General features: G+C 41.5%; 2 protein-coding genes across 4 annotated transcripts in view; both read left to right on the top strand.

Moving 5' to 3' along the window:
* Window positions 1-406: 406 nt before the first annotated feature.
* BPIFC (BPI fold containing family C) lies at window positions 407-23,527 on the top strand. Of its 3 annotated transcripts, XM_017738070.1 has the most exons (21): window positions 407-1,266; window positions 2,684-2,726; window positions 3,619-3,685; window positions 4,713-4,789; window positions 5,317-5,411; window positions 8,070-8,185; window positions 9,363-9,489; window positions 9,863-9,974; window positions 10,089-10,217; window positions 11,009-11,164; window positions 11,928-11,991; window positions 12,845-12,905; window positions 13,822-13,913; window positions 15,743-15,916; window positions 16,609-16,662; window positions 17,958-18,128; window positions 18,663-18,730; window positions 20,020-20,062; window positions 20,894-20,957; window positions 21,730-21,806; window positions 22,945-23,527. In XM_017738070.1, the coding sequence occupies exons 7-21, from the start codon at window positions 9,384-9,386 to the stop codon at window positions 22,984-22,986; spliced, it is 1,413 nt and encodes a 470-aa protein (XP_017593559.1). In that variant the 5' UTR covers window positions 407-1,266; window positions 2,684-2,726; window positions 3,619-3,685; window positions 4,713-4,789; window positions 5,317-5,411; window positions 8,070-8,185; window positions 9,363-9,383; the 3' UTR covers window positions 22,987-23,527. The 3 variants fall into 3 exon arrangements, with proteins under 3 accessions (XP_017593559.1, XP_017593560.1, XP_008634612.1); XM_017738071.1 differs by having other exon boundaries at window positions 4,713-5,411; XM_008636390.2 differs by lacking the exon at window positions 407-1,266 and having other exon boundaries at window positions 1,285-4,789.
* The window catches only part of RTCB (RNA 2',3'-cyclic phosphate and 5'-OH ligase), a 12,738-nt gene continuing 11,744 nt past the window's right edge, over window positions 23,171-24,164 (top strand). Inside the window, exon 1 of the mRNA XM_008636592.2 lies at window positions 23,171-23,176. Coding sequence (XP_008634814.1) covers window positions 23,171-23,176 — 6 coding nt within the window. The remainder of the gene's footprint in view (window positions 23,177-24,164) is intronic.

The following is a 24,164-nucleotide window of genomic DNA, read 5'->3' as shown; positions in this document are numbered from 1 at the left end:
TTTTGAAAGGCTGTCAATTTTTCCGAATTCTTTGTATTGTCAAGGTGGTTTTTTTTTTTTTTTTTTACTGGAATCACTCATTTCCTTCATTTCTTAAGCATACTAATCTTTTCCTCTTGAAATACATTTTTCAGGAATAGCCTTTAAATTGTTTCCCTATATATGTTCAATATCAGTGAGTTTGAAACTTCATCATTTGCTTTATCATCTCTGAAACTCAGAGTATATGCAGTGCTAATTTTGTCACATCAGTTGGTGCAATGAAAATGAAGTATTTTTAATACTGCTTCATTACAAGATGATTGGTGTGTAACACCTGATTATGATGCAGCTATAGAAACTGTAGCTTAAGAAAAGCTTAACTCTTCCTTCAGCAGTTGCTTCCTCTTTGAACCTGCACAGATTGCTCAGAGTTACGCAGCAGCGAGCGCAGTGCTGCTGAGGCTGATGGCTACATCACCTCCTGCAGTCAGTTTAAACGCAGACAGATGTGTCCTACAGATCACTGGCTGTGTAGAAGTGGTTGCTGTTCTGCCAAATTCAACCACCCAGTACGTCTTTGCAGGGAATCTAGTAAGTAAAAGGAGCTAGAAGGTAACATTCAGTGCTGGGGTTGAACAAATCACACAGTAATCTTCCTGGTTCTTTGAAAATCATAGAGATTAGCCTAAAATAGCATGTACTGGTCTGCCACAAATATGCACACTGTTTTGTTGCATTTCACAGGGAGGAAACGTGCACCACACATTGTAGAAGTTAATAGTCTTAATAGGCAGGTGCAGAGAGCCCTTTTTTCCATGTGGGAGGTCGAGTAACTATTCAAGAATTAATTGTAATATATAAAAAATGTTACTATCTGATGCCCAGTGTTCCTAACCTCTGTGTTATAAAATAGTTCAGTGTGTCCCCAGACATCTTTTCATTAGATTGCAAGTGAACCAATTATGTCAGCCATGCAAGGACTTAAATGATCCTAGTGATAAACAGGCAATCAGGGCAGTGTTATCACTTTGCTCACTCAATCCCAGTTGCTGGCAGAAAGCGGCAAATTCACAAATGATTTCACAATCTATATGTATTGACCACATGAAAAGTTTAGACAATGTGTTTCCAATCACAAAAGCAATTGCATTTGTGCTTGTATCTAAGACAGTATCTATGTGTACAGTCACAGAAGACTTTTTTTTTTTCCCTGCAGACAGCCAGTACCAGAGTAAATTTGACTATAAGCAAACAGAAGTTGATTATCTCATTACTTCTGAAGAGGTAACCAAGAAAAATTCAGAAAGCAGCATTAATGATCCCTACATTAGGATACAACAGAACTCATTGTGTCAGCCTGACAATGCTTATTTCACCATGAGAAAAAGAAAATTAGTTACCTTCTTTCTCATAGGAGCTCTAAGATACTTTTGACTGGTTGGTCTAAATCTTGGAGATGAAATACAATAATATTGTGGAACAACCATGTCTCTTGTGCCCCATGATGTTCCCCCTTTCTGTAGCTTAAATACCTTTCCAGATGACAACGTTCAATTTATTGCTTATTGTGAAGGCATCTGTCTTAGTCTTGTGTTGGTGTTGGGGAATCAAGTTCAGTAGTTTACTCAAAACCCTCTGAATCCTGCTGCCATGCGAAGTCTGAGCATCATGAACAAGTGCTGGAGTGCAAACCCTGCACAGGACCACTGTCCCTTTAGTTCTCCATATGCCTTCACGAGAGGGGCAGGAAAAAGTGAGACTACGTAGCACGCACTGCAGCAGCATGTCATCAAACAAATGAGACTAGAAAGGTGTCTGTAGTTTGAATCAAAGCTCAGAGATTTTTAGATTTCACTTAGATCTTGCTGGTTTTGCAGTTACCTGGAGTTGTCCATGTTCTCAGCTGTCTTACAACAAATTTTATTCACACTTCCAGCAGGACTGGGTTTACAGCCCCCTTCTCCATAAATGCACCTGATGGGTAGAAGCAAAGACTTTCAGAAAGGTAGCCCACATCAGTGTTTCTTCATGTTAGTGCTATACGTCGAGTTAGATTAGAATTCCAAAATATATGACAATTTTTAATCTATTACAATTTCATTAAAGAAAAATGTGAACAGTCTTTTCTTAGTTTTGGTCACTGGACTTTTTAACAGGAAAAGAGGACTTAAAATGATCAGAGCCTGTCCGTATAAGTTTAAGAAGTAATGGTGCTGCTGACTTAGACATTTTGGCACAATGATGTGTTCTCCTGTTCTTCAAAACTTTGTTTTTCCCCAGGATTATATTTACAGTAATCCGAGGATGCATTACAGACATCAGTGGGAAAAGTTAGCAAATCATGATGGTTAGGAATGGATATGAGTTTATTCAAATCATAATGAGCATTTGAGGAATGTGTAGTTCAACCATTCCAGGAAATGACAATTCCAGAAAATTTTGATTTCCCAAGTCATATAGTCACAGCCCAGAACTACGCGTGATCATAGGAGGAGATTAGTACCAGAAAGATCCTGGTGATTCTAGAACTCATTTGTAGTTCTGTCAGTTTGAATTAAAAGCTGCTGGGAATCTAAGAGCCTTTGACAAAGTTAAATGTGTGAATCAGCGTGAAATCAGTATGAATTTCCATAAATGAATCTTCAAGCACTGTGCATAACTTGTGCCTTCTAGTCTTTCTTCTTTTACTTCTTTTCTTCAGGTTCCAGTTCTCCCTGCTGCACTCCAGTCTTGGCTTCCCTGATGTAAGTTGATGATTTCAGTGCCTAGGAGAGGTAGCTGAGCCCTTTGGAGACAAAAGAAATTCTTCTGAACTTGTTGTTGAGCAATTATTGGTCTGTCTTGGGGATATCATCTGCCATTGCTCTTTCTGTTTTGAAACAGTATATTCTCTGCTTTTCTTTTTCTTTTCAGTAAGAGGAAATACCTCTAAGAATGTTGGGGTTTTTTCCTCATCAGAGGCTCAAAATGTTATATAGTCTGCCTGGGTTCAGATGGAATTCACAGCTGGATTGAGTTTGTGTAGCAGTTGGAGTGAATACAAAGTCAGGCTTCATCTCCATGTCAGGAATTATCTTAAATCACTTCAACCAAATATCATAAAGACAGGAGCTTAAAAAAGGGGAATAAAAGAAACACAATGCAATGCCACTATTTAGATCACTCACTGTGGACTTTGAAATGATCAGTGAGACTCTGCAGCAGGTCAGTCCAACCCACACCTTTAAGTAAAGGAAGAAGGACACTAATCACAGTGGCATTAAGACAGAGCACCAGCACAGGACAGTTCTTCCATCCAGAGTTCACTTCTGAGAACTGAGTCCTGCCAGCTGAAATGAGGTTTAGCATATTTCATTCCTAAAGTTAAGGTTCATCCCAGGTACTTAACATACAGAAAAAAAGCCCTACAATTTAACTCATTGTAAGAAACATGGACACCTCTTTGCCATGTATACTTTGCATTGTTCAGCTGCAACTTAAACCAAAAAATATCTTCTTTTGCCTGAGATTTTCTCTGCCAAGCTCTGCTCTGATTGTTTTGCTTGTCACTTCAGTCCTAACCCTCCATCTTCCTCATCAAGCTGCAACCTCATAGCCATCAAGCAATAATCCCCAAATGTGCTTTTTCCCTCACAGCAGAAGTCACTGGTGGAGAATTTCCTGTCGTATGCTTTACAGAGAATAGTGATTCCAGTAATCAATGGTAAGGATTGTAGCCGGTTCCTGAGCACAGCTGGTGAGAAAGCAAGACTGAAACAATAAAAGGGAGTGCCCAGCTTTAAACACTCTGTTATGGGAGGTTTTCTTTACATTTGGTGACAGCTGGGCAGGTTTACTCTGTGCTGGACTTCGATCCTGGCCATTCAGCCATATGGATCAGGGGCTGGCAGAGAGCAAGTCTTTGCTCCCTTTCAAACACTGGGCTTGGGTTCCATTTTCACTGAATGCAGTGTGGCAGCAGAGCTGAGACAGGCCTGAGTCTTGTCCTGACAGAGTCAAGCCGTGACCAGAGAATTGCCCAAACTGAGGAAGTGCGGAGCACACTTGCATCTTTGGGCTTCAGGGTAACATCTCTAACTTTACTACCTCCCTCTGCTTTTGTGCTTCACCTGCTGCCACAGGCAGGACAGAGTAGAAAATCCATTCTGTGGGATGTAGGGAGTAAGGGATGATGAACAAGGGAGTGATGGTGGAAAGAAGCAGGTGAGAGAGTACAGAAGGTGCCTCTGAGGTGAACAGAGGTGAGAAGACTGCTGACGAAAAAGGTGAGCTATCAATGAGAAGAAAAGTAAGAGAATTAAAGGGTGGGATGCAAAAGTCAGGTGTTTAGAAAAACAAATAGGAATAAAACTGGGGTTTTAGCTGGGAAAAGAGGGATAGATGAGAATAAGAGGAACCCACAGGCTGAGAGGATCAATTAGAGAAGAAAACAAAGATGGAGAGTAAGTCAGAATGGGAAATAGCAGAAACCACATCTTGTGGGGTAGATACCAGAAGAGGAACAAAGACAGGCAGATCCTAGTGTCAGCTGAGAGACTGTAAGAGGTTTATGTGCAACTTTTTTGCAGGGTGTTTTGCTTTTTAGTACATATGAATAATATCTCCCTTGAGAGACACAAGGACAGCTAATTAAAGGGAAATTGCAAACAAAATGAGTTCCTTGAGAAAGATGCTTCTGAAGTGCATTTTATTATTACTTTCAAATGTATTTATATTTGTCCTTTTTGAAGATAAACTAGGGAAAGGATTTCCTCTTCTTAATTTGGCCCACACTAGCCTGACTGGATCTGTAATAAAAATAAATCAGGTGAGAAGCCAAATTTCTTCTTATAGAAAATTTCTTCTGTTTCAGGCCTGTGCATTTGTGTGTGTTCCAGTGGTGGGTAGATCTAAATGTTGTTAATAGTAAAGCTTTCACTATACATTAAATACAAAATGCAATCTCTGGACCCAAAATGAGCCCCCCACCCCTAGCAGTTGTAGGCTGTAAAGGGTCCACCAGCCCTTCGGGGTGCCAGTATGGGGACATGACAAGGACAGCACTGCTATCCCCAGCAAGGCTTAGGAGCATTGAGTGCCTGAGTCCTCATCACTCTAACCATTCTCTAGGAAGGCTCATGGGCAGAGTGTCTCTGTGCTAAGTGTTGCTCAGTCTTTTGGAGAGTTGTATTAACCTACATGAGAGCCCATTCCAACCCTAAAGTTCAGGAGGCATGAAGCCATTCTTCCCTCCTGCCCTGCTGAGGGTCTTATCATAGGATCAAGTCCCAGAGTACTGTACCTGAATATACCCATCTGAATTTAAGGTAATTTTATATGTTTTTCTTTCCTCAGGGTCATCTGGTTATTTGCACTGATGTTCACTATCAACTGGAGGATGAGGAGGACCTTCACAGCCACTGCTGATGTCCCTTTACTTTTAAAGAACAGTAAGAGAAAAATGTAGTCTTCCTTCTGTTGTCTTATAGGGAGTAGATGCTATAACATTAGAAGCATGGCTTTTCATCACTGTTTTTAATGTTTTAGTAAAACTTCTTAAGCACTTTTCACAAAGCAAATCTGTTGTTTTTAATTACAGTGAGTGTAGCCAATTTTTATTAATGCTTTGGAAAACTTGCTGCAGCCTGATGAGAAGGAGTGACTGGTTCTTTTCACTAGAGTTGTAGACAATACATTTTCTTAATTTTAAAAGCCAGTTCTTGCATTATTCAATTTATTAGTGTTAGCAAAACTTTGTATATGGAGTGAGACCTTATCCTTTGTAAGAATTTCGCAATTTGTCACTTTGTAACTGGACACCAAGAGTGGGAATGGATCTATAAAGCTCAGTGAATTGCCATGTAATTATAGAATCATATAATCTAGTCCAGACACTGGTTCAAAACAGGACTAATTAGGTGAGGTTATTGAGCATGGTGTCCAGTCGAGTCTTGAACCCCTCCAAGGATGAAGGTTCCACAATCTCTCAGGACAATCTGTTTCACTGTTTAACTACCTTTAGAGTAAATTTTTTCCTACTATCTAATCAGTATTTCCCATGTTCCAGCATGTTCTGTGGCCTTTTGTACTTTGACCACACATTTCCAAGAAGATTCTGGCTCCATTTTCTCTGTAGTCTCTTTGCAAAATTTTCAGGCAACAAAATGGCTTTTCAAGCTCTGTAGTCTCTTTGCAAAATTTTCAGGCAACAAAATGGCTTTTCAAGCCCTCTCTTCTCCAAGGTGAACAGCCTAATCTCTCAGACTCTCCTTGTAGTTCATGTTCTCCAGCCCCCTTGGTGGCACCTGCTGGTGCAGGCCGGAGGACAAGCCTTGCTAGTAAAAGTGGCCTTTTCTATGTCTGTTGTCAGTAGTCTCCCATCCTACTGAGCAAGAAGCCCACATTCATCTTCTGCTGTCGATGTACTTACAGAAACCTTTCCTGTTGCCTTTCAGCTCCAGCTGAACTTTGGCTTTCCTGATTTCATTCCTATGTGTGCAAACAAGATATTTTTGTTCCTTCCAAGTAGCTGGTCTCAGTTTCCATCTTCTGTATGCTTCCTTTTTGTGCTTAAGTTCACTCAGGAGCTCCATGTTCTCCATGCTGGCTTTCTGCCACAGTTGCTCAGCTGTCTGAACATTCTAATGGCTGCTCTTATGCTCTGAGGCAGCTGCCCTTGAAGATTAGCCAGCTCTTCTGGGCCTCTGCTCTCCAGGCCAACTTCCCACAGATCCTGCCAAGCAGGTCTCATCTGAAGTCTATGGCTGTAATTCTGTTCTTTGTCTTGTTGCTTCTCCCAGGATCTGAAACTCAGCAGTCTCATGCTCACTGCAGCCAAGGCTGTCCTTGGCCTCTATATCATACAGAAGTTGTTCTTTGATTGTGAGTAGCTGCAGCTCTTCGAAGGTATTAATCTCCAAATAATTCCATACCTTTAATATTTGTAAAATGGAAGCTGTATTTTTCCTTTTATCAGTGTCAACAGAGACATTCAACCAGGAGACATTAAAAGTGTATGGAAAGGAAAACTACTCTACAAATGTCACACTACAGAAAGTTCAGTTCAGGAAAGAAACATGGCTAGTGTAGTTTGAGCTGAATCAGTTTATTTATCTAGCTGTCTGACAGAACACTAAAAAAAGCATCCTGAAACCAAACAGCAGTAAATCACAGCAGGGCTTCCAATTCTTTGTATTCTTTGGTAGGTGAAGAGTGACTAGAAAAGTAATGGAAGAAAAAGAACTCGAAAGAAATGGAGATTTTGAATTAGTTTGGTGTCCCTCACTGACATCAGAAATATGTAACTGAGGGTGTGAGTTATATTCATCATCAGCTGCTGGAGATACGAATAATGAGATTATTATGCATGTGACTCCCTGTAGTAAATGTTATATCTGTGTAAAGTATGAGCATTTGTTGACTGAGTGAAAAGTGTCTCTACCTTTTCTATTCATGGATTGCACAAAGAAGTGACTCAGATTGTCCAGCAAAGTGCCCCACGCCTGAGGGAATTTGCTTGGTACTTGCAAGCTAATTGATTAAATCACCTCCTTGACAAACCAAGTAGTACTGGTTAGCTGAAGTACTGGTTAACTGGATAAGAGCAGAAGAAACAGAAAGTATTGACTGTAAGGACTTGATACTATATATTTGTACAAGATATATACACTGTAGTGTCTGTGTGTATTTATATATATGTATATGTTATAATAGAAATACTATATTGTTTATGGTTTCCTGTGTCCTGAGCAATTTCAAACAAATGGGTCTCGTTTTTCATATCGATGGCACATTAATTTACTTATTTTACAATACAAACCTGGCTATGAATGTCTGTCCTTTGGAAATACTGGAATTCTCCCTGGGGTTTCCTTCTCATCTGAAAAACCAGCGCTGAAACAGTCTACCACAAAGGCAGCACCTCACCCCGAATTCTGCATCCTGGTACCTGAGTAACCCCAGCCAACAGTTTACATTGCCCTCTGCTTATCCCTACATGAAATTTGATAGATTTAACCTGGGACACCCAAAATAGCTTGGGATGTGGTTATCAGAGGCCACTCCCTGGGTGATACTGCTGATGATGATAGCAACTGGCTCTCTTCAAGCCCACAGGTCTTTCCTATAAAAGATGGGGTCATGGCTGTAGAAGGTTTTCCCTGCAACATCCTCAGCCCTGTGGTCTGCTACAGCAAAGGTTTTCTCTTCAGCCTTCGGAGGAGAGGTATGGAAACAAATACATGGTGATTGCACTTTGTCAAGGAGTGGCTTTGTTGGGAAGTGATAGATGTCGCTAAATCTGGTTAAATTTTGAGATTTTAAGGTTTGAGAACTATGTATATGTCAAAGACACATTTCCTTCCAGTCCTTGCTTTTGTTCTACTTATGAAGTGTGTTTCTTTCATCTCTCAATATCTGTCAGTTAAAATTAAAAAATACTAGTTATACTAAAAGGCCAAGGTGTTCTTCAGGATTGCTTGAAACTGTTACAAAAACTTAAGTCAATGTTCTCTCATAAGTTTTGCAGATTGTTTAAATTGTGATCATGACTAAAAATATTCTGGTTTGAGGTATATTGTTACCTCTGCTAATGAAGCAGCTAGTGAAAGATGCAGCAATATCAAAACAATTTTTCCTGTGTTAGGAAAGAGGCAATTGTCTGCTTGTAGATGGTTTCATTCCAGCTCTTCAACAGCCCCATGGCAACTAAAGAAATTTTGCCTGTAAAAGTAATGCTAGAAAAGACACTTTCCTGTACTTTCAGCTGTTCATAATCCTGTGTAGTAGCTGGAAATGAGGAAAACCATAATAATGTGATCTGTTTGCTGGGTCAGTCCCAGATGACAAATAACTCCATAGAAAGCTGTTCCCATCTCTGGGGGAAAAAAGCCAAAACCAGTCTCTGATTTTGTCCAGTTTTGTTTAAAAATTCTCCATCAGGTGGCTTCTCTCATTCTCCCTGGGAAACCTTGCTGAAAGCTAGACCTTCTTGCTTTCACACTACATGCAGTCTGTGATTCATACAGATAGCTCGATCTCAGTTTAAATCCTGTCACAGAAGCCCCTGGGATGGGCATTTGATTCACTCATTCACCATCCCTGTGGTGAGTCCTGCAGAGCCACCAAATTACAGCCTAAAAATTCAATGTTTGTCCAGATGGATGTATCCCAAGCACTTTCCCCAATCTCTATGGTGGTGAATAGGCTGACTTTTCCACCCCATGGATCTCACTTTTTATAACAGCCTGTGGAGAATGGGTCTTCTCTTCCAGGGTTGCTGGGCTCTCCACTTTCTTCATTCTGGAGGGAAAGCTGGTGTCCAGGGTAGCGGGGGGGAGGGAGTACAACCACCAAGTGACACAGCATGGATTTCTGCAATCGTTATAAATATTTATTAACAGGTCCTGTAAAAAACAAGGAAAATGGTGAAGATTTGCTGTTCTCTCCTCCTCTTAAGTTTGCTCAGTGGGCAACTGAGCGCCAACCCTGGACTCAAAGTGAGGATCACCCAGAAGGGGCTGGAGTATGGTATGTGTGACGTTCTCAGGAGCCGTAGTGGCATTCCCTTTAATACTGATATGACAAAGGAAAGAGAGGGCAGTGGGAGTAAATGACCTAATGACAGGTTATAAAGGAAAGGTTAACAGCACAATAGAGCAAAGTCAGTAAGCTGCTTGACAGCATTGAACATCATAGCAAGGTTTATCTGACCTCAGATATTGAATCAGTTCAGCTCTTGCCATGACTAGGAGTGAGACCTGAAATAGCACTGCTGGGTCTCAAGTGAGATACCACCTTCTTGCTGATTCTCTGTCCATCACATTTCCTAAGCCAGAAGCATGTAACTATGAACTCCCAGGCACTATCAAAGGCAACTGAACTGGTCACTGTTTTCCTATAGCCAAGGAGGTTGGGCTGGAAATCCTGAAGCAGAATATGGAGAAGGAGCGTTTCCCTGATTTGACTGGCCATGAGAAATTTGGGCTTGGTAATGTCAAATACAACATCTCAAGGTAAGTATTCTCTCTGGGGGAAAATTGTGTTTGACTGAAATTTGTATCTTGTTTTGTGTTCATTCTGACTCATGAAATACAATTTTTTTTTATCTTTTCTCTCTCATGCTCTAGAATACGTGTTACTGCTGTTGAATTACCCAGTGCTTCCATCTCCCTCCTACCAGGGTCTGGGATAAAACTGGTGATTGGAAATGCTTCTCTAACCATCGATATGAACTGGAACATAAGGACCTGGATGTTGTATGTACAGCTTTGCATGTCCTGGGATATTTTTCTTGATGGATAATACAAAAATGCATATTTTAGTTTATTCTTGTGACCCCTTCATGGTAAAGGTGCTCTTTATCAGCTGGCAGCAGTAACCCAGGAGCACATACTGATGCTTCTCAACAGGTCTGCTGGTGGGAGACAGCCCCTGCCCCCTCAGACATCAGCACTGATGAAGAGCCCAGGTCTGAGAAGCACTGCTGCGAATAGTACAGGACTGCTGCTCTAGCTGAATGCTGTCATTGTCCAGCCTGACAGCTAATGACACATTTAGACAAACTGTAGTGTGGTGGATCACAGTCCAGTATAATAAACCCTCATCGTGCAGTCACACTATTAGAAACCCTCTGCTATGCTATCAAGAGATACAGTTCAAAAGCTGATGGAAAATGGATGAGCAAATGGCAATATCCTTAGAGCAGTCTCCACACCTTCTTAGTCCCAAACTGTTCCAGAGGAAAGAAAACCCTCTTCCCTTCCCCACAACCCACATTACCTATATGGCTAAAGTGATTGAATTACAGCAGTCTCTGATCTGCACTTCTGCCAGGCACAGCAGGGCTGCATGCAGGGGGAGGGGACCTGGGAGCTGATGGGGGTGACACAGCAGGAGGCACAGTGCCCTCGCTGGCAAGCACCCAACACAGGCAAGCAAAGCAGAATAATGGCAGTGACCAGGAGCGGCCACGAGTCTGCATTGCCAGGCAATTCCATAGTGAAAAGGTGGGGGGTTTTCAGTTTTTATTTATTTTCACTTTATGCAGCAAAGACAGTGGAAGAGGCACAGTGCACATTTCAAAGGTGTTCGTTACCGCAATCTTTTCAACACCCCTGGATAATACAGGCCCCACATCAATATCCCTCACCAGCTGCCAGACAACTTCTGGTGACATAGATATCAAGCTGAATGGGAAAAGTGGGTAAGTGGAAGAGATCTGTATAAACTCTCTCAGAAAATAGTTGTCAATGAATGGCACAGGGATAAATTCACAAACGAGGGCACACAGAATTGCTTTTAGGCATCATAGGCACCAAAGGTGAGAACTGGGACCCTAATACAGCACTAAAATGGCCAACATTGATATTTGTCCTTGTATTTACACACAGTAGAAGATAAAGACAGAATCAAACAATCCCCTGTGCTTCTTCAGCACCACTTCTTTCAAACTTCTGCTCTAATCTTCAGCTCTAGGTAGAAGTTACATACTTGTACTATGCTTCACTCCTCCTAGTCACAGTGCTACCAAAATTGAACAGAACCAGACTGCTGTCTGTTAAGCCTCTGGATACAGCCCCATGAAACAGTATTTCATTGTTTTCTTATATTTTTCTCACTTTCTGAATACCACTCTTGTCACCTTTTTGGGGGGTTGTTCTTGTTTGTTTATTTTTACTTGTTTTGGAAGTTCCTAGTGCAGAGACTATTTTGTACATATATGATGGTGGTACCATGAAGAATTCCCTTCTCATAAATATGAATTAACCCAGGCTGAGATGCTCAATGGTGAAATTATCATCTTTTAAATGGTGTCTCTCTGATAGTTTCTACATTTCAAAAAGCTCCCATGCCATACTAGAATATCACACTAAGAGGCCATTAAATTCATGTTCTGCAGCAATATCTGATCTCCTGTTAATGACCATAGTGCTTGACCCATTAATTGCCTTCTTCCTTCCCTCTAGCTTCCTGCATAACTTCTTTATCAAGTATCTGAAGAAACCCATTCACAGGAGCTTGGTTACTAATGTAAGCCTTTCACATTGTGTAGGGGAGGGGTGTAAGGAGGATGGCATTCACAAGTCAGTGCTGTGAACTTTGCAAAGGAAGAACTAGAAAAATAATCTTATAATAGTCCTATGCTGGTCTGATCAGCACAGTCATCATTCTGCCAGCCGGAAACGATTCCAGATAAAGTGCCAGGTTCATGGCCAAGATACTGACACAGCTACATTCAACCAAGGCACCAGTAGGGATGGAAAATGTAGTTATTTTTCCATTCCAATGCGGAGTAAGTTCCTGCCTGTGTACCTACCTGCCTGGGGTTTAGGTAATTTTTGGGCTCGGCAGACGAAACATATACTGGGCAATGCATAGAGAAATTATAGTGTATCAACTGACAGTAGGACATATTTCAACTTCATAGTATCAAAGAGGTGAGTAGTTCTGATGACATCCTGCCCAGAGCCACTGAGAGGAGACAGAGCTTGAGATGGCTGTCATTCTGTCCAGGGATTTACAGTTGGACTCGATAACCTTAAGGGTCTTTTCCAACCTAAATGATTCTATGATTCTGAGATCTCTCTCGTGAGACCAATATGAAAGCTGTCCTCGCACTATTTAAGGTTGTGGTTTTGTCACCCCCATCAGGCTGCCTCTGGAAACTTGCCTCTTTTTTGCAGCTCTGACATATGACATGCTTACCTTGCACCAAGCAGAAACCTTGGGGATCCAGTTAGCTGAAGAGAAGCCAGATTAGGTGTTTTGATAAACAAATGCTGCAATGTGTGTCGTGCAGCAGAAAGATCTGCTAGCACACATGTAAGAGGTGCTTACACATCCAAGCTAATCAGGCTATAACTTGAGTGTGCTTTTATTACAGTCATGTCCCAATATCAGAGCTGGGATCCAGTTGATAGATGAAGACCTCCAATCACTGAATGGTGAGTCATTAGTGATACCTTTCCTTCTGTTTTCTCTCTTCTGATCAGTGAAATTCGGCCACTTCCTAAATGGCAGCTGCTTGGCGATGCCTCCAGGAGTGGTATCAGTCCTTCTGCTCCGTCTGCTCCCTTGCATACAGAACCACAGTTAAATAAAGACTGGGCTACTTGAGCAAGAAATTTGTGTTTATAAGAGCCAAGGACTTGGTAGCAATTCTCAGCTTGCAAGTGTGGCAGTGTGCACTTCTGTTGTGAGAAATGCCACTTAGAGGCCACACAGTACTGATGTTGAGGCAGTTTTCCCTTACCATGCTCCAAGTCCTCCTGCACACACAGCACTTTACAGGCTGAAGCCTGCTCTCCTAGTCTGCCTGGAAATTAAGTTTTACTTGCCTATTCATCAGACTTGCGGGAGGCAAAATGAAAAAGCTTCTTTGCAAAAACCTTCTCACTTGAACCACTTTGGGTTAGATTTGCAGGCATTTAAGACACCCCAAGTGTTGGCCAGATACCATGTGCAAAACACGGGTATCTAAGCAAATCAGGCACCCTCCTTCTGGGAAAGTATTTGCACGTTACAGGCACTTTGGATGCTCTTAGAACTGCTTGACAAGAAATCCCAACACCTCCTTATGCCCTGAAGCACTGATATGGCTATCTCCTTTTTTGGGTTAGATCAAACTTACTTTCCACAATGAGAAAACAACAGACAAACTAGAGGAGGTGCTTTACAGAGGGTGTCAGTTGAAACATCAAATCTTAGGTCAGAATGCATGTTAGGAGGTTCCTGGTTGTGTTTTTCTCTACTCTCTGGAACAACTTGTGTTACTCCCTGTCAGAAACTTAGATTTAAATATACATAGAAATATTTCTGTGGTTTTTGTAATATTGTGTGTCTGATCTACCACCCTTACAGTTGCAATGCAGATTGATGATTTGGCTGAAGTAGACTACTCCTTAAGTAGCTTGCCAGCAGTATTTCGACCATTCATTGACCTGGACTTAAAGGTAGTTGCCTGAAGTGCTCTTTGCAAGGTTGCTGTGCGTTCCATCATTCTATGAGACACTTTCTAAGATGACCATGATTGTTGTTCTGAACATAAAGGCTCATTGCCTGAGAAGACAGGCATTTCAAAGCATTATTGTGTTTGTTACAGTAGTAATTTGTAACAATCCTGTTGTGAAATGAACTATTTAAAGGCCACATCCTTTTCTTTAAACTGCTGTTGAGTTGGTTGTAAAAAATAGAGAGCAGTTAAAGTTGACTAAGCAAGGTAGAAGAAAAGAGAAAGGGAAAGGAAAGAAAAAACTATTCAACCTCATCATTCTCTCACTGTTGATTAATATCTGGGACTTCATTGTCCAGTCAGTGTAATATTTCTATACATGGGACTAACTAGATGTGTCTGCTGTCAGATGAGAGAGGAAAAGAAAGAGCAAGACTATCAGAGCAAGAATTAAGCCTCTGGCTTCCTGAATGGGAAGACAGAAGACCCTTTCAAAAGCACAGGAGCCCAAGGAGTCCTGCCGAGTCCAAGGACTTGAAAGTTTGTTTCTAATTAAGGATAAAAGTCTCCTTATGTACTGAAATTAAAATATGACTAGTTCCTCATTCTGAAATTACTTCGTTGAGGGTAGTTGTCATCATTATAGTATCTGAGATCCTTAATTAAGTTTAAGATGCCTTGTGCTTGGTGCTCTACAAAGGCAAAATGAGAAGACAGTCTTGTCACAAAGATCCTATAAATTAAATATTAAAAAGAAAAGGACAACAGGGAAATAAGAGAGGTGGAAACACAAAGGAACAAAAAGTTTGTATCTGTTTGTATGGTAGACACTGGTCTCAGTATACCAGCTCTGCAGCTGCTGTGAAACTCTTCTAAGTATTGCAGCAACTAGATTTTAAGCAGGGACTTGAGTCAGACTAAAGAGGTAAAATCATGGCTGTTCCAAGAGCTACTCTCCCATGTAAGTTACATGGAGGAAATATACTAAGCAAGTGTCTGGTAAATCCAGCAAGTGAGTATTGAGTAGGAGGTCACCAGCTGTGATCCAGCACTTTGTAAGCATTTTGATAGTCCTTAAAAGGCAACAGGAACTTTAGAGCTAGATGAGAAAATAAAGACAGACAAAATACACTTGAGATGAAACAGAAACAGGAGAACTAATAAAAAACTTTAACCTTTAAATGTCTTCATCATTTTAAATCAATTTTTGTTTCATCTGGATGCATTTGGAAGTATTAGATCTGCAAGGCTTGACTAATATAATGAGTAATGCAGAAGACACATAGGCATTTTAGGTTTGTCTGACATAACTTTCTCTCATAAGCCTTTTGTCTGCACAAGTTATCAGCTTGATTCTGGGTAAAGTAAGGTGCTGATTTTAACCAAGAAAGACCTCTGGTTTTAGAGATCAATTTTGTAATTGAGACCATTGGATGGCTCTTAAGTAGCAGTTCTCAGATTTAAATTCTTGGAGATAAGGATAGGAGAAAGTAAGGCTTTTCAAAAAGGAGGACCACTAGTCATGTTCTTCATGCATTTAGACCCTTAATTTAGAGGGTGATCTGAGGTGGCAGACTGTCCTTGGTAGGTGACCAGTATCCCAAAAGACAGATCCTGGGCCTCATCTGTGAGATGTCCAAATGCTGGAACTTGCCTTCACCACCTGCTTGAAAGCACCAAGCCTTCAGGGTGTACTACAAAGCCTGCATACTCATTTATATACCAAATGAATAGCCTGGGCAAAGTAAAGGAAAGTAGCATTCCTTGTCTGCAGTCATGGTAAAATTATATTTTGACTCTCTTTTTTTTATCTCTGACAATAACTCTTAGGGCGTAGCCTTTCCAGCTGGAAACTATACTGACTCTCCCTACGTGCCAGCTTCCTTCACAATCCCGGACCAAAGTGATTCCATGCTCTACCTTGCCTTCTCTGAGTATTTCTTTCAGACCTCCTCATTTGCTTACTACACCACAGGGGCCTTCAACATAACCATTGCAGAGGAGGTGAGCAGGACACAGAGGAATGGGGTCAGAGTGGTTCACATAGGGCTTTGACCTGCCAGATATCAGTATGTGGCCATATAAAACTCTTAGTTCATCTGTAGAGTCCTGAGAAAAGAGATTATAAATGCTAGGGTGTTGTTATTCTCTTTTATTTATGCTCTATATAGATGCCTCAGGCCACAGCCAGGCATGCCAAGTTCCACTGAGCAAAGTACCAAATACTGCCAGCTTTGTTACAAAAAATAAGGGGTTTGTAGACCTGAGGCACAGACTTCACTAATATGGACAAGGGATCAACTCTGGAGAATCTTGCAGCCTCAGTGGCTGAGGGATCTTCATAGAATGAAAGTACTACAGGGACCCTGTAAGCAAAGCATATGTCAAAGCACAGCATCTGTGCCTTGGAGGCTGCCTGACTTGGCTAACCTGACTGCAGGAGGTTCAGTAAGTCCCAAACCCTATAGACTGCAGCCCAAACTATAATGACACTAAGCATTTGCTTTCTGAGGGATTATTTTGGCACATATTATTGGGAATCTGCTTTAAGTATACTGAGTCTCTTGGGAATATTTCTGAGGGGTAAAAACTCAAAGATTCATTGAGATGACAGTAACAATGCATTTAGAGAAAAGCTGACCATGAAGGTCAAATCTGGTAACTCATTTGTTTTCTCACTTTTCTTTTTCCTCCAGACTTGCAGCTATTTTAATATAAACACAGAGATATTTGGCACTATCATCCCTGAGGTGAGTATCATTACTTTCACAAAGTCTTTGGGAAGCTACCCAGTGTGGGCGTCAAGACACCTCACTACTGGTGTATCCCAAAGGCTTGTAGGGCCAGCAGGGCACCTGCGCTGATGAAGCGGGCACATGTGTGCCTTGTAACAGCAGAGCAGATGGGCTTTGTCACTTCCCACCTCATGATGAGTTGAATGACTTGCACTGTTACCAAACATAATCTTGGCCCATAACCTTGCACATCAATCTTTTCTCTGGGCACCATGCCCAAGCCACAGCTGTTCCCACCTAGAACCAGCTCTGCGCAGCAAAAAGCTTCCAGTCATGAGTCCTGCTTTGAGAGACCTCCAAGAGGGCCTCAGCTCAGAAAAAAACACTTTTCTCCTCCCCAAACCTGCATAATTCTCTTTGCTTTGCTGCTGGCCTGTGACTGATGAGCAGAAAGACCTGGGAAGGGACCACGTGCAGGAAACTGAGCTAACAGATGGTCAGGAAACATTACATCCTATGGAACAGACAAGGCAGATGCACAGGATTTCCATTTATTTTAGGTGGAGGAGATGAATATAACAGGACAGGGAATATGAGCACAGATGACTTCTACCAGCCTTCTGAGACAGAATGACAAACCAAAAATGAGCATAAGAAGCCCTAGGCTATAAATGCCAAGGATGGGTGAAATCAGATTAATGGTTCAAAGTACGTCACATTCTTGTTTGCTTCCCAGATGTTATTAAGTTCCCTCCTCAGAAATGTAAGAATTCTCCAAGGGCAGTCATGTATGGTGTTCTCCATAAAATGCCGTGAGCATTGATGCTGATATTCCACCCCCTCTGTTTCAAATACTGAACTTGGTGAGCCTATTCACTCTTCAGGCAATGAACAGAGTGAGGCTCCTCTGAGGACAGTCCAGAGGAGGAACCCATCTCCTGAGATGGGTGAATTTCAAAGTGAGTAACTCCTGAGCTCTTTTATTGTATGACTAAATTCATGGTCCATTTATCTCCTCTGTTTAATTTAGTATTTAATTTCTCTTGAAATTATATGGAAAAATTTGTATTCCTCAAGTGGAAGGAATTTTCCACTGCATTCCTGAGTGACCAATACTGTTAATTTAGCACCACAGGAAATCTTTGTTTCCTTCTTACCTGAAAGAATCTTATGTTAGCAGCTATCCTTAACCTCATCATAAGGAACTACTTTAAAATTATTGCTTCAAAACTGAGAACATGCGGTATTCTGATCCATTTTATGAGAAAAGTGCTTTTCTTTTTCTCTTTTTTTGTCTTTGAATCTTACAGGTAGCTAAATATTCAGTAACACCCAACCCAGTGATGTTGAAGCTAATGGCTACTGAAATCCCTATCATCAGCTTAGAGCAGGATTCCTTCACGGTAGAGATTCAGGGCTCCATGGAGGTGTTGGCTGTTCTGCCAGACTCAACCACCCAGTCTCTGTTCACAATGAACATAGTAAGTACAACAAACAAGGTGACATTTAACACAGGGTTAAATATGTTTGTTCCTTCCTTCTGTTAAAGCTCTGTACAAGAAACAAAGAAAATGCCAAATTTCTAGTACTTAAACATGCAAATCCCCCTTAGTCACAGGTGGTGTAGGCATGACCTCACCTAGCCTATAGGACATTTCTATGGTAAAGAACATTCTCCTACAGATGGACAAAAATCCAAACATATAGTGACTCTGATTTGATTAACCAAGGTTTTGTTCTGTGGAATGACAGTTCAGCAAGTATGAGTCATGCCTCTTGGCAACTTGTTCATGGCTTTGATTAATGAAATCTCATTACCCCATTTCAGGTCCTGTCAGTGCCATTCAAACAAACAGACATTTACTGTGTGCAGCCTTGCAATGGGAAAGTTGCATTTACCTAAAACAGCTTCCATACATAACTGGAAAGATGGTATTTATGTGTTGGTGACTAATTCACATGAAGGGTCGTGGGGTTTGTTATGTCTGGTAACCCATGGTTTCTTTATTCTGCAGGCAGCCAACACCAGCATTTCTCTGAATGTATTTGATCAGAAATTGATGGGCTCGCTGTGTTTGAACAGGTAATCCAACCTGGGATGAAAAAGATTTCCAGCCCTTTGGAAAACAATGTTAGCAATCCCAACATTAGTAGTTTAGACATATGATCAGATAACTATGAATATGTTTCGCTGGTAAAATCATCTGCATTAGTTTCTCTAAATCTGGCAGCACTTGTACAGTTTAGAAGCAGGAAGCTTCTCTCTGACAACTGCCATGTCCCCAAGGGACTGCCCACCAGCTGTGGATTGCTGCAGGGCAGTGGTCTCACTGGACTTCTCTGGTTTTACTTCTACTCCCCTCTGAGCTAGGTAAACTAAGCGTGTAGGGCAGTTTGGATGACCATAAATCATCTGAGAGTTTCCTTCATCACTTTCCAGCTGGCAAGATGTCATGGTTTTCTAGACAACTTGTGCCACTAAAGAATGTCAGAGCAGTCCAGGGCACAGTAAAGAACCTGGGCCCCTGCAGGTCCCCTATGCAGATATTCTTAGAGCAGACATTCACTAACTGAAGTCCTGCAGCTTCCAAGGGTCAGAAAGCTGGAGACCAGAGGCTAGGTCATTTACACATCTAGCATGTCACATTTCATGGAGAAGAAGCTCTGTATACCAGGACCTCACAACTGGGAATTGGGACTCCAATTTCATAAAAGTCCCTAAGAAAGACACAGGGTTAAGAACATGCAGAGTTCATCAGGGCAGAGAGATGTTAGGAATTTAAGGAGGATAGTGCTGATAGCATTTTCTGCAGTAATTTTCAAAGAGGAAAATCTAGAGTGTGCTGGAAGCTGGTTTTGAGAACTCAGGTACTGGTGCTGAGGAAACTCAGAAATCTTTTGCTGGATACAACAAGAGTGACATAGGGAATAAGTATTTCAATTTGGAAACAGAGGCAGTAGCAACAAAGCCAGCAGCAGCAGTACCATACCACGAACAGATCCTTTCTTCCTGGTAAGACTCACACAAAAGCATTATGCAGATGTACCAAAATCTTTGCAAAATGCCTGACACCCTGCAAGTCCTTGGTAAAATAAATTGTCAGTAGGATTTCCAAAACAGCACAGAGGGAGAAGCACACTCACATTGCTGGCTACAGCTCTTCCAGCACACTGTTGCATGGATGCTCAGCAGTGCTTCAAGAAAACCACGTCCTTCTCTATGCAGCAGTATGCAGTGTGTGAAATTGCTTCAGAAATCTCTTTACAGATGCTTCTTAAGGCCTGGAGCTCTACAGCAATGACTGCACACGATTAGAATAAGTGTGTTTATCCTTTCTTAGTGACTCATCTTGTTTCACTTCTTTCCCTCAGGCTCCAGTTCTCCCTAGCCCACTCCAATGTTGGCTCTTTTGAGGTAAGTGGGTAGTTGAAGCGTATAGGAAATGCAAACCAAGAATATCAATGATATCAAGGCTAAAGAGTAAGCAGCTAAATTTTATCTCTATTTCCAAATCATTAGGCTTCATTCCCAGATGGCTCTTTTCCTGTCCTCTGGCAGCCACCTCTCTGTTCTGAACTTAAATATATACTCTTTGGGGCAAGTTAATGCTCTGCAAAGGAGACATTCTGTAGCTCCCCGGCTGCAGTAAGCAGAGATCTGTCGAATCATCCCAGTGAAACAGAGTAGACCTGACCTGTAGCAGCATAGCCGAGCGCCGTCTAATGGTCACATGTATGGCTGAGGCACAGGCACTCCGTGGGCTGCAGTGATGCTCATCAAGGTGCTCGGAATTACGGCAAGGAGGGGGAGTCGAGATACTTCCCTCGGATGCCTGAAATATGTACAGTTGTAGCCTTGCAGGGGAAAACCCTGCCTCCGCAGAGAGTCATTTCATTCTCAGTAGAATCAATCAGTTCCAAATATCTGAGGAGAAAGGATTAAAACTGTTCTGGTCCTGCTTTGCTATTGGTGATAAATTATCTCACAATAAATAAAGGAAATAGACTGTTTTAAATTAAAATGTTGGCCAAGCATAATGAAATCCATTTGTATTTTGCATCCCACTTCCTTTGCATCATTCCAAAACCTTAAGCTCCAAAGTTCACTTGAGCTTGTGACTCTTTTGAGGCCAAAAGAGAGCTGGAAGTTGAATAAGAGCCTACTAACTCCACCCAGGATTAGGGCACAACAGTTCTACTGCCATCAGGAAATGATGGCTAACTCAGTTTTTCTCGTCTGTGGCAGGTCTTGCTTCTGGAGAACATCCTATCTTACATTTTACAGACTGAAGTAATTCCATCAGCTAATGGTAAGGTTGTATTTCAAAGCATCAGCTAAAAAGCTTCCAGCAGAATGTGTGATTCTACAGACTTTCTGATTAAGTTTTCAGCTCCCATTAATTGGAATGGAAAATGACCATCAGCCAGTAAGCAGTGGAAGGGGGAGATTGATCTGTAGGGGTCTAAGTGCTCCCTCTCACTGGCACTGTTCTGCAAAAAGGGCAAAAATTATTTGGAAAGTAAAAATTCATCTGCCTTCATCTCAGTCTAGGTGGCCCTGATGCATCAGGGAGAAAAGCATGTCTCTCTCATCTGCACACCTGCCTGAGGCCACCATATGTGAAATGTGTTCCTTTTTATTGGACCAGCACAGAGATTTTGCCTCTCATCAATCTTATTTAAGGCCCTGGAGGGAGGTAGAGCTTTGTGTCAGCCCTCTGTACTGGGATGAACATCACCTTCTTTAATTAATGGATACAAATGGGAACAGGTTCTAACAATGGTAGAGCTGTATTAATAATCCCTCAGGGATCATTAGGGACAAATCACTGAGTATGTAATGTGTTGGACATGAAATGCCTTGGTTTGGCTGCAACATTCTGCCAAGAGAGAAGCACTTGTAAATCTTTTTTCCCACTGGTAAATGAGCAGCTTAGCTACCTCCCAGGGTTGCTTGTGAAGACTAAGAGGCTAATTGGTATAAATGACCTACAAGTCTCTGGATAAACAGTGTTGTTGAAAGGCAAGTGTTTATTATCTTTCAGATGCATACCTAAATCATCTTTTGCCTCTTCTTTTAAGCTAAACTGTCAAAAGGATTCCCTCTTCCCAATCTGGCCAATGTTACCTTGACAAGACCTCACATTACAATTGTACAGGTGAGATTTTGATACTTACGAAAGATTTTCTTTTATGAAAGGTTATCCCTCTTTTTCCTTTTTTTTGCTAGGCATATATTCACCTTCTATTGTGCCAGAAAATTGCTGTATTTGAGCTACTGAAGTAGTAAAAATGGGTTTAAAATGAGATTTGTAATAGTGGTAAAATTCTATTAGAAACAAATGTATCTTTCTTTGAGAGGAAAAGTTAGAACTGAATATATAACTATGGAGTGATCAAATGCACAACTTGTTCAGCCTTGCAAGTTGCAATTCAGTATAAAAACAGGTTTAACATATTGCTCAAATTTGGCCAATCACATCAAATTAGAGTTATCACTACCTCACAGTCCTGTTGAATACTTAAAATATGAGCGGGAGGCAAATTCAATTTTGTGCACCTAGGATGCCCAGATTTTGTCAATATTTGGTGATGATGACTCAGGTTAGTAGCCAAAAGTAGTTAGTGAGCTCTCAGAAAATATTTTTTTGCCTTCTGGTTATCCTTCTCCAAATCTAGCCCTTAGTTTGAGCATACAGAATGTTGCTAGGCAGTCAATCAGTACAAAGGCATTGCTGACAAACGAATGCCCAGAAAATGAGTAAGCCTCTTGCATTCCTCCACTTCTTTACCAACTTCTCAAAGTTATTTTCAGCTTTGCAGAGACTCCTAAATCTTTGTTTGCAGTTAAGCACAAAACACAGCTCAGGAAAGGAAATGCAAAGGTCTGTATGTGCTGACAATGGGGGAAACTTTAAGGACAAGTTTAGAATAAATGGCTAATTCTTAAGTGGCACAAATTAGGTAAAAAATAATCCCACCTTGTGATGATTGCCTAGTTGCCTCAAGGCTCAGATGAACCTTCCTAAGCAGGCTGTATGATCTTTAGATTCCTTCCTGTCACCAACATGGTGCAAAGGGATAGCACCCAGGGAGAGATGGAGCCTTTTTGCAAAGTTCAAAGGACAGAGTTGTATAAAACTTGTACTTCCAAGGCTCAGCTGTTCTCAGTAGATTTTTGGACGTTAAACACCAAGATCAATTTGAAAAAAAAAAACAAAAAAACAAAAAAAAAACCGCAAAACAACACGTTCATTTTAATTCATAGTATGTCCATGACTGTTCTTCTCTCCACAGGGATACGTGTTGATTTCGACTGATGTCCACTACAAACACTAAAGGAGAAGACAGACCACTTGTTAAGCATGAACTTCAAATCAAGACAATAATGTGACTCTGAAGACTGAGCACTGTCCAGTTCTGCTGAAATGTTTAACTTGAGCTCTGACAACCCCCATCCTGGTTAGGGGCAAGAGGGGGTGCTGGGAATCAAAAAAAGCTGATGGAATGGTTAGCTGGTATGATGGTGGTAAAAGCAGATCCAAGGGAAAACATGTAACACATGCTTGACATTTATTTATTCTATAGTTTAACTGATGCAAAAATGTTTTTAAGATTAATGACTCTTTTGAAATACAATTTTGTCTATATGCTTCCAGAAAGATACTGCAATCTCTTAAAATGGGGAAAAGTACATTGTCAAAATTCTGCTAGGGCAGATACAGCTGCTAATATGTTTCTGCTGTAACAATCTTAAACACTTCCCTTCTGTATGCAATGCATGAAGTATGGAGTGAGCCCTCTCTAGAACCATGGAACTGTCAGACTGGGAACTGTCCCCAGTCTTTGCAGTGTCTTAACATAAATCTTAAGATGCAGAAGTGGGAACAGAGACAAAGTGGCATTACTACTCTCCCTCTCTCCCTGCAACTCTTCAAATCCTTGTGCCTGTCGTGTGCCCTGTTCAGTGCTGTTTAACCAGGTTAGATACATTTAACTCCTTCAGTGTTTCTGGGTAAGTCCTCTAAATCTAATTCTCTGACATCTTTATCTGAATTGAAAGTGAGATACTTTTCTTACTTCATTTGAGTATGTTATCTTACCCTCTTTCTTTCTCCTCCTTTTTATCCAATACTTTATTAGTGTGCAAATGTGAACACAGTTCTGCAGAGGGCCATGCCTGCCTACAGGCGCTTGTGCTTTGGCCAAACCCGGACGGGAAGCCGGCTCTGGCCTCCCAAACACCTGTTTCCCTCATGCTGAGGAACGCATTCAGTGATGAGGTGCAGGCAGCTTTTGCCTGTCTGGAGCTGAGAGAGCTCATCCCACGTGCTGCAGCGCGGTACCTAAAAACCCCACGGGCCAAAGCTACTCTGCCCCGGGGATTACCAAGCACAGAGACTTGAAAAAAACACTTGGGTTTCTTCCACGCAAACCAGCCCCAGCCGTACGTGGTACGAGGGAGGAGGCAGCCAGGTACAAACGCGACGGCCTGCGCTCCCTCTCGCACCCTGGCC

The sequence above is a fragment of the Corvus brachyrhynchos genome, unplaced genomic scaffold (genome assembly GCF_000691975.1).
Source record: "Corvus brachyrhynchos isolate BGI_N302 unplaced genomic scaffold, ASM69197v1 scaffold56, whole genome shotgun sequence".
Lineage (NCBI taxonomy): Eukaryota > Metazoa > Chordata > Aves > Passeriformes > Corvidae > Corvus > Corvus brachyrhynchos.
Note: the sequence above shows the minus strand (reverse complement) of the source record. Positions and strands in the feature narration are given on the sequence as shown.

What these genes read in the sequence shown, in the direction of transcription:
- BPIFC (XM_017738070.1), top strand. Translation starts at nt 9,384, where the DNA reads ATGGTGAAGATTTGCTGTTCTCTCCTCCTCTTAAGTTTGCTCAGTGGG. An exon ending in TTGGCACTATCATCCCTGAG is followed by an intron (nt 16,663 to 17,957) that starts GTGAGTATCATT and finishes TGAATCTTACAG; the next exon opens with GTAGCTAAATATTCAGTAAC. An exon ending in GGCTCGCTGTGTTTGAACAG is followed by an intron (nt 18,731 to 20,019) that starts GTAATCCAACCT and finishes TCTTTCCCTCAG; the next exon opens with GCTCCAGTTCTCCCTAGCCC.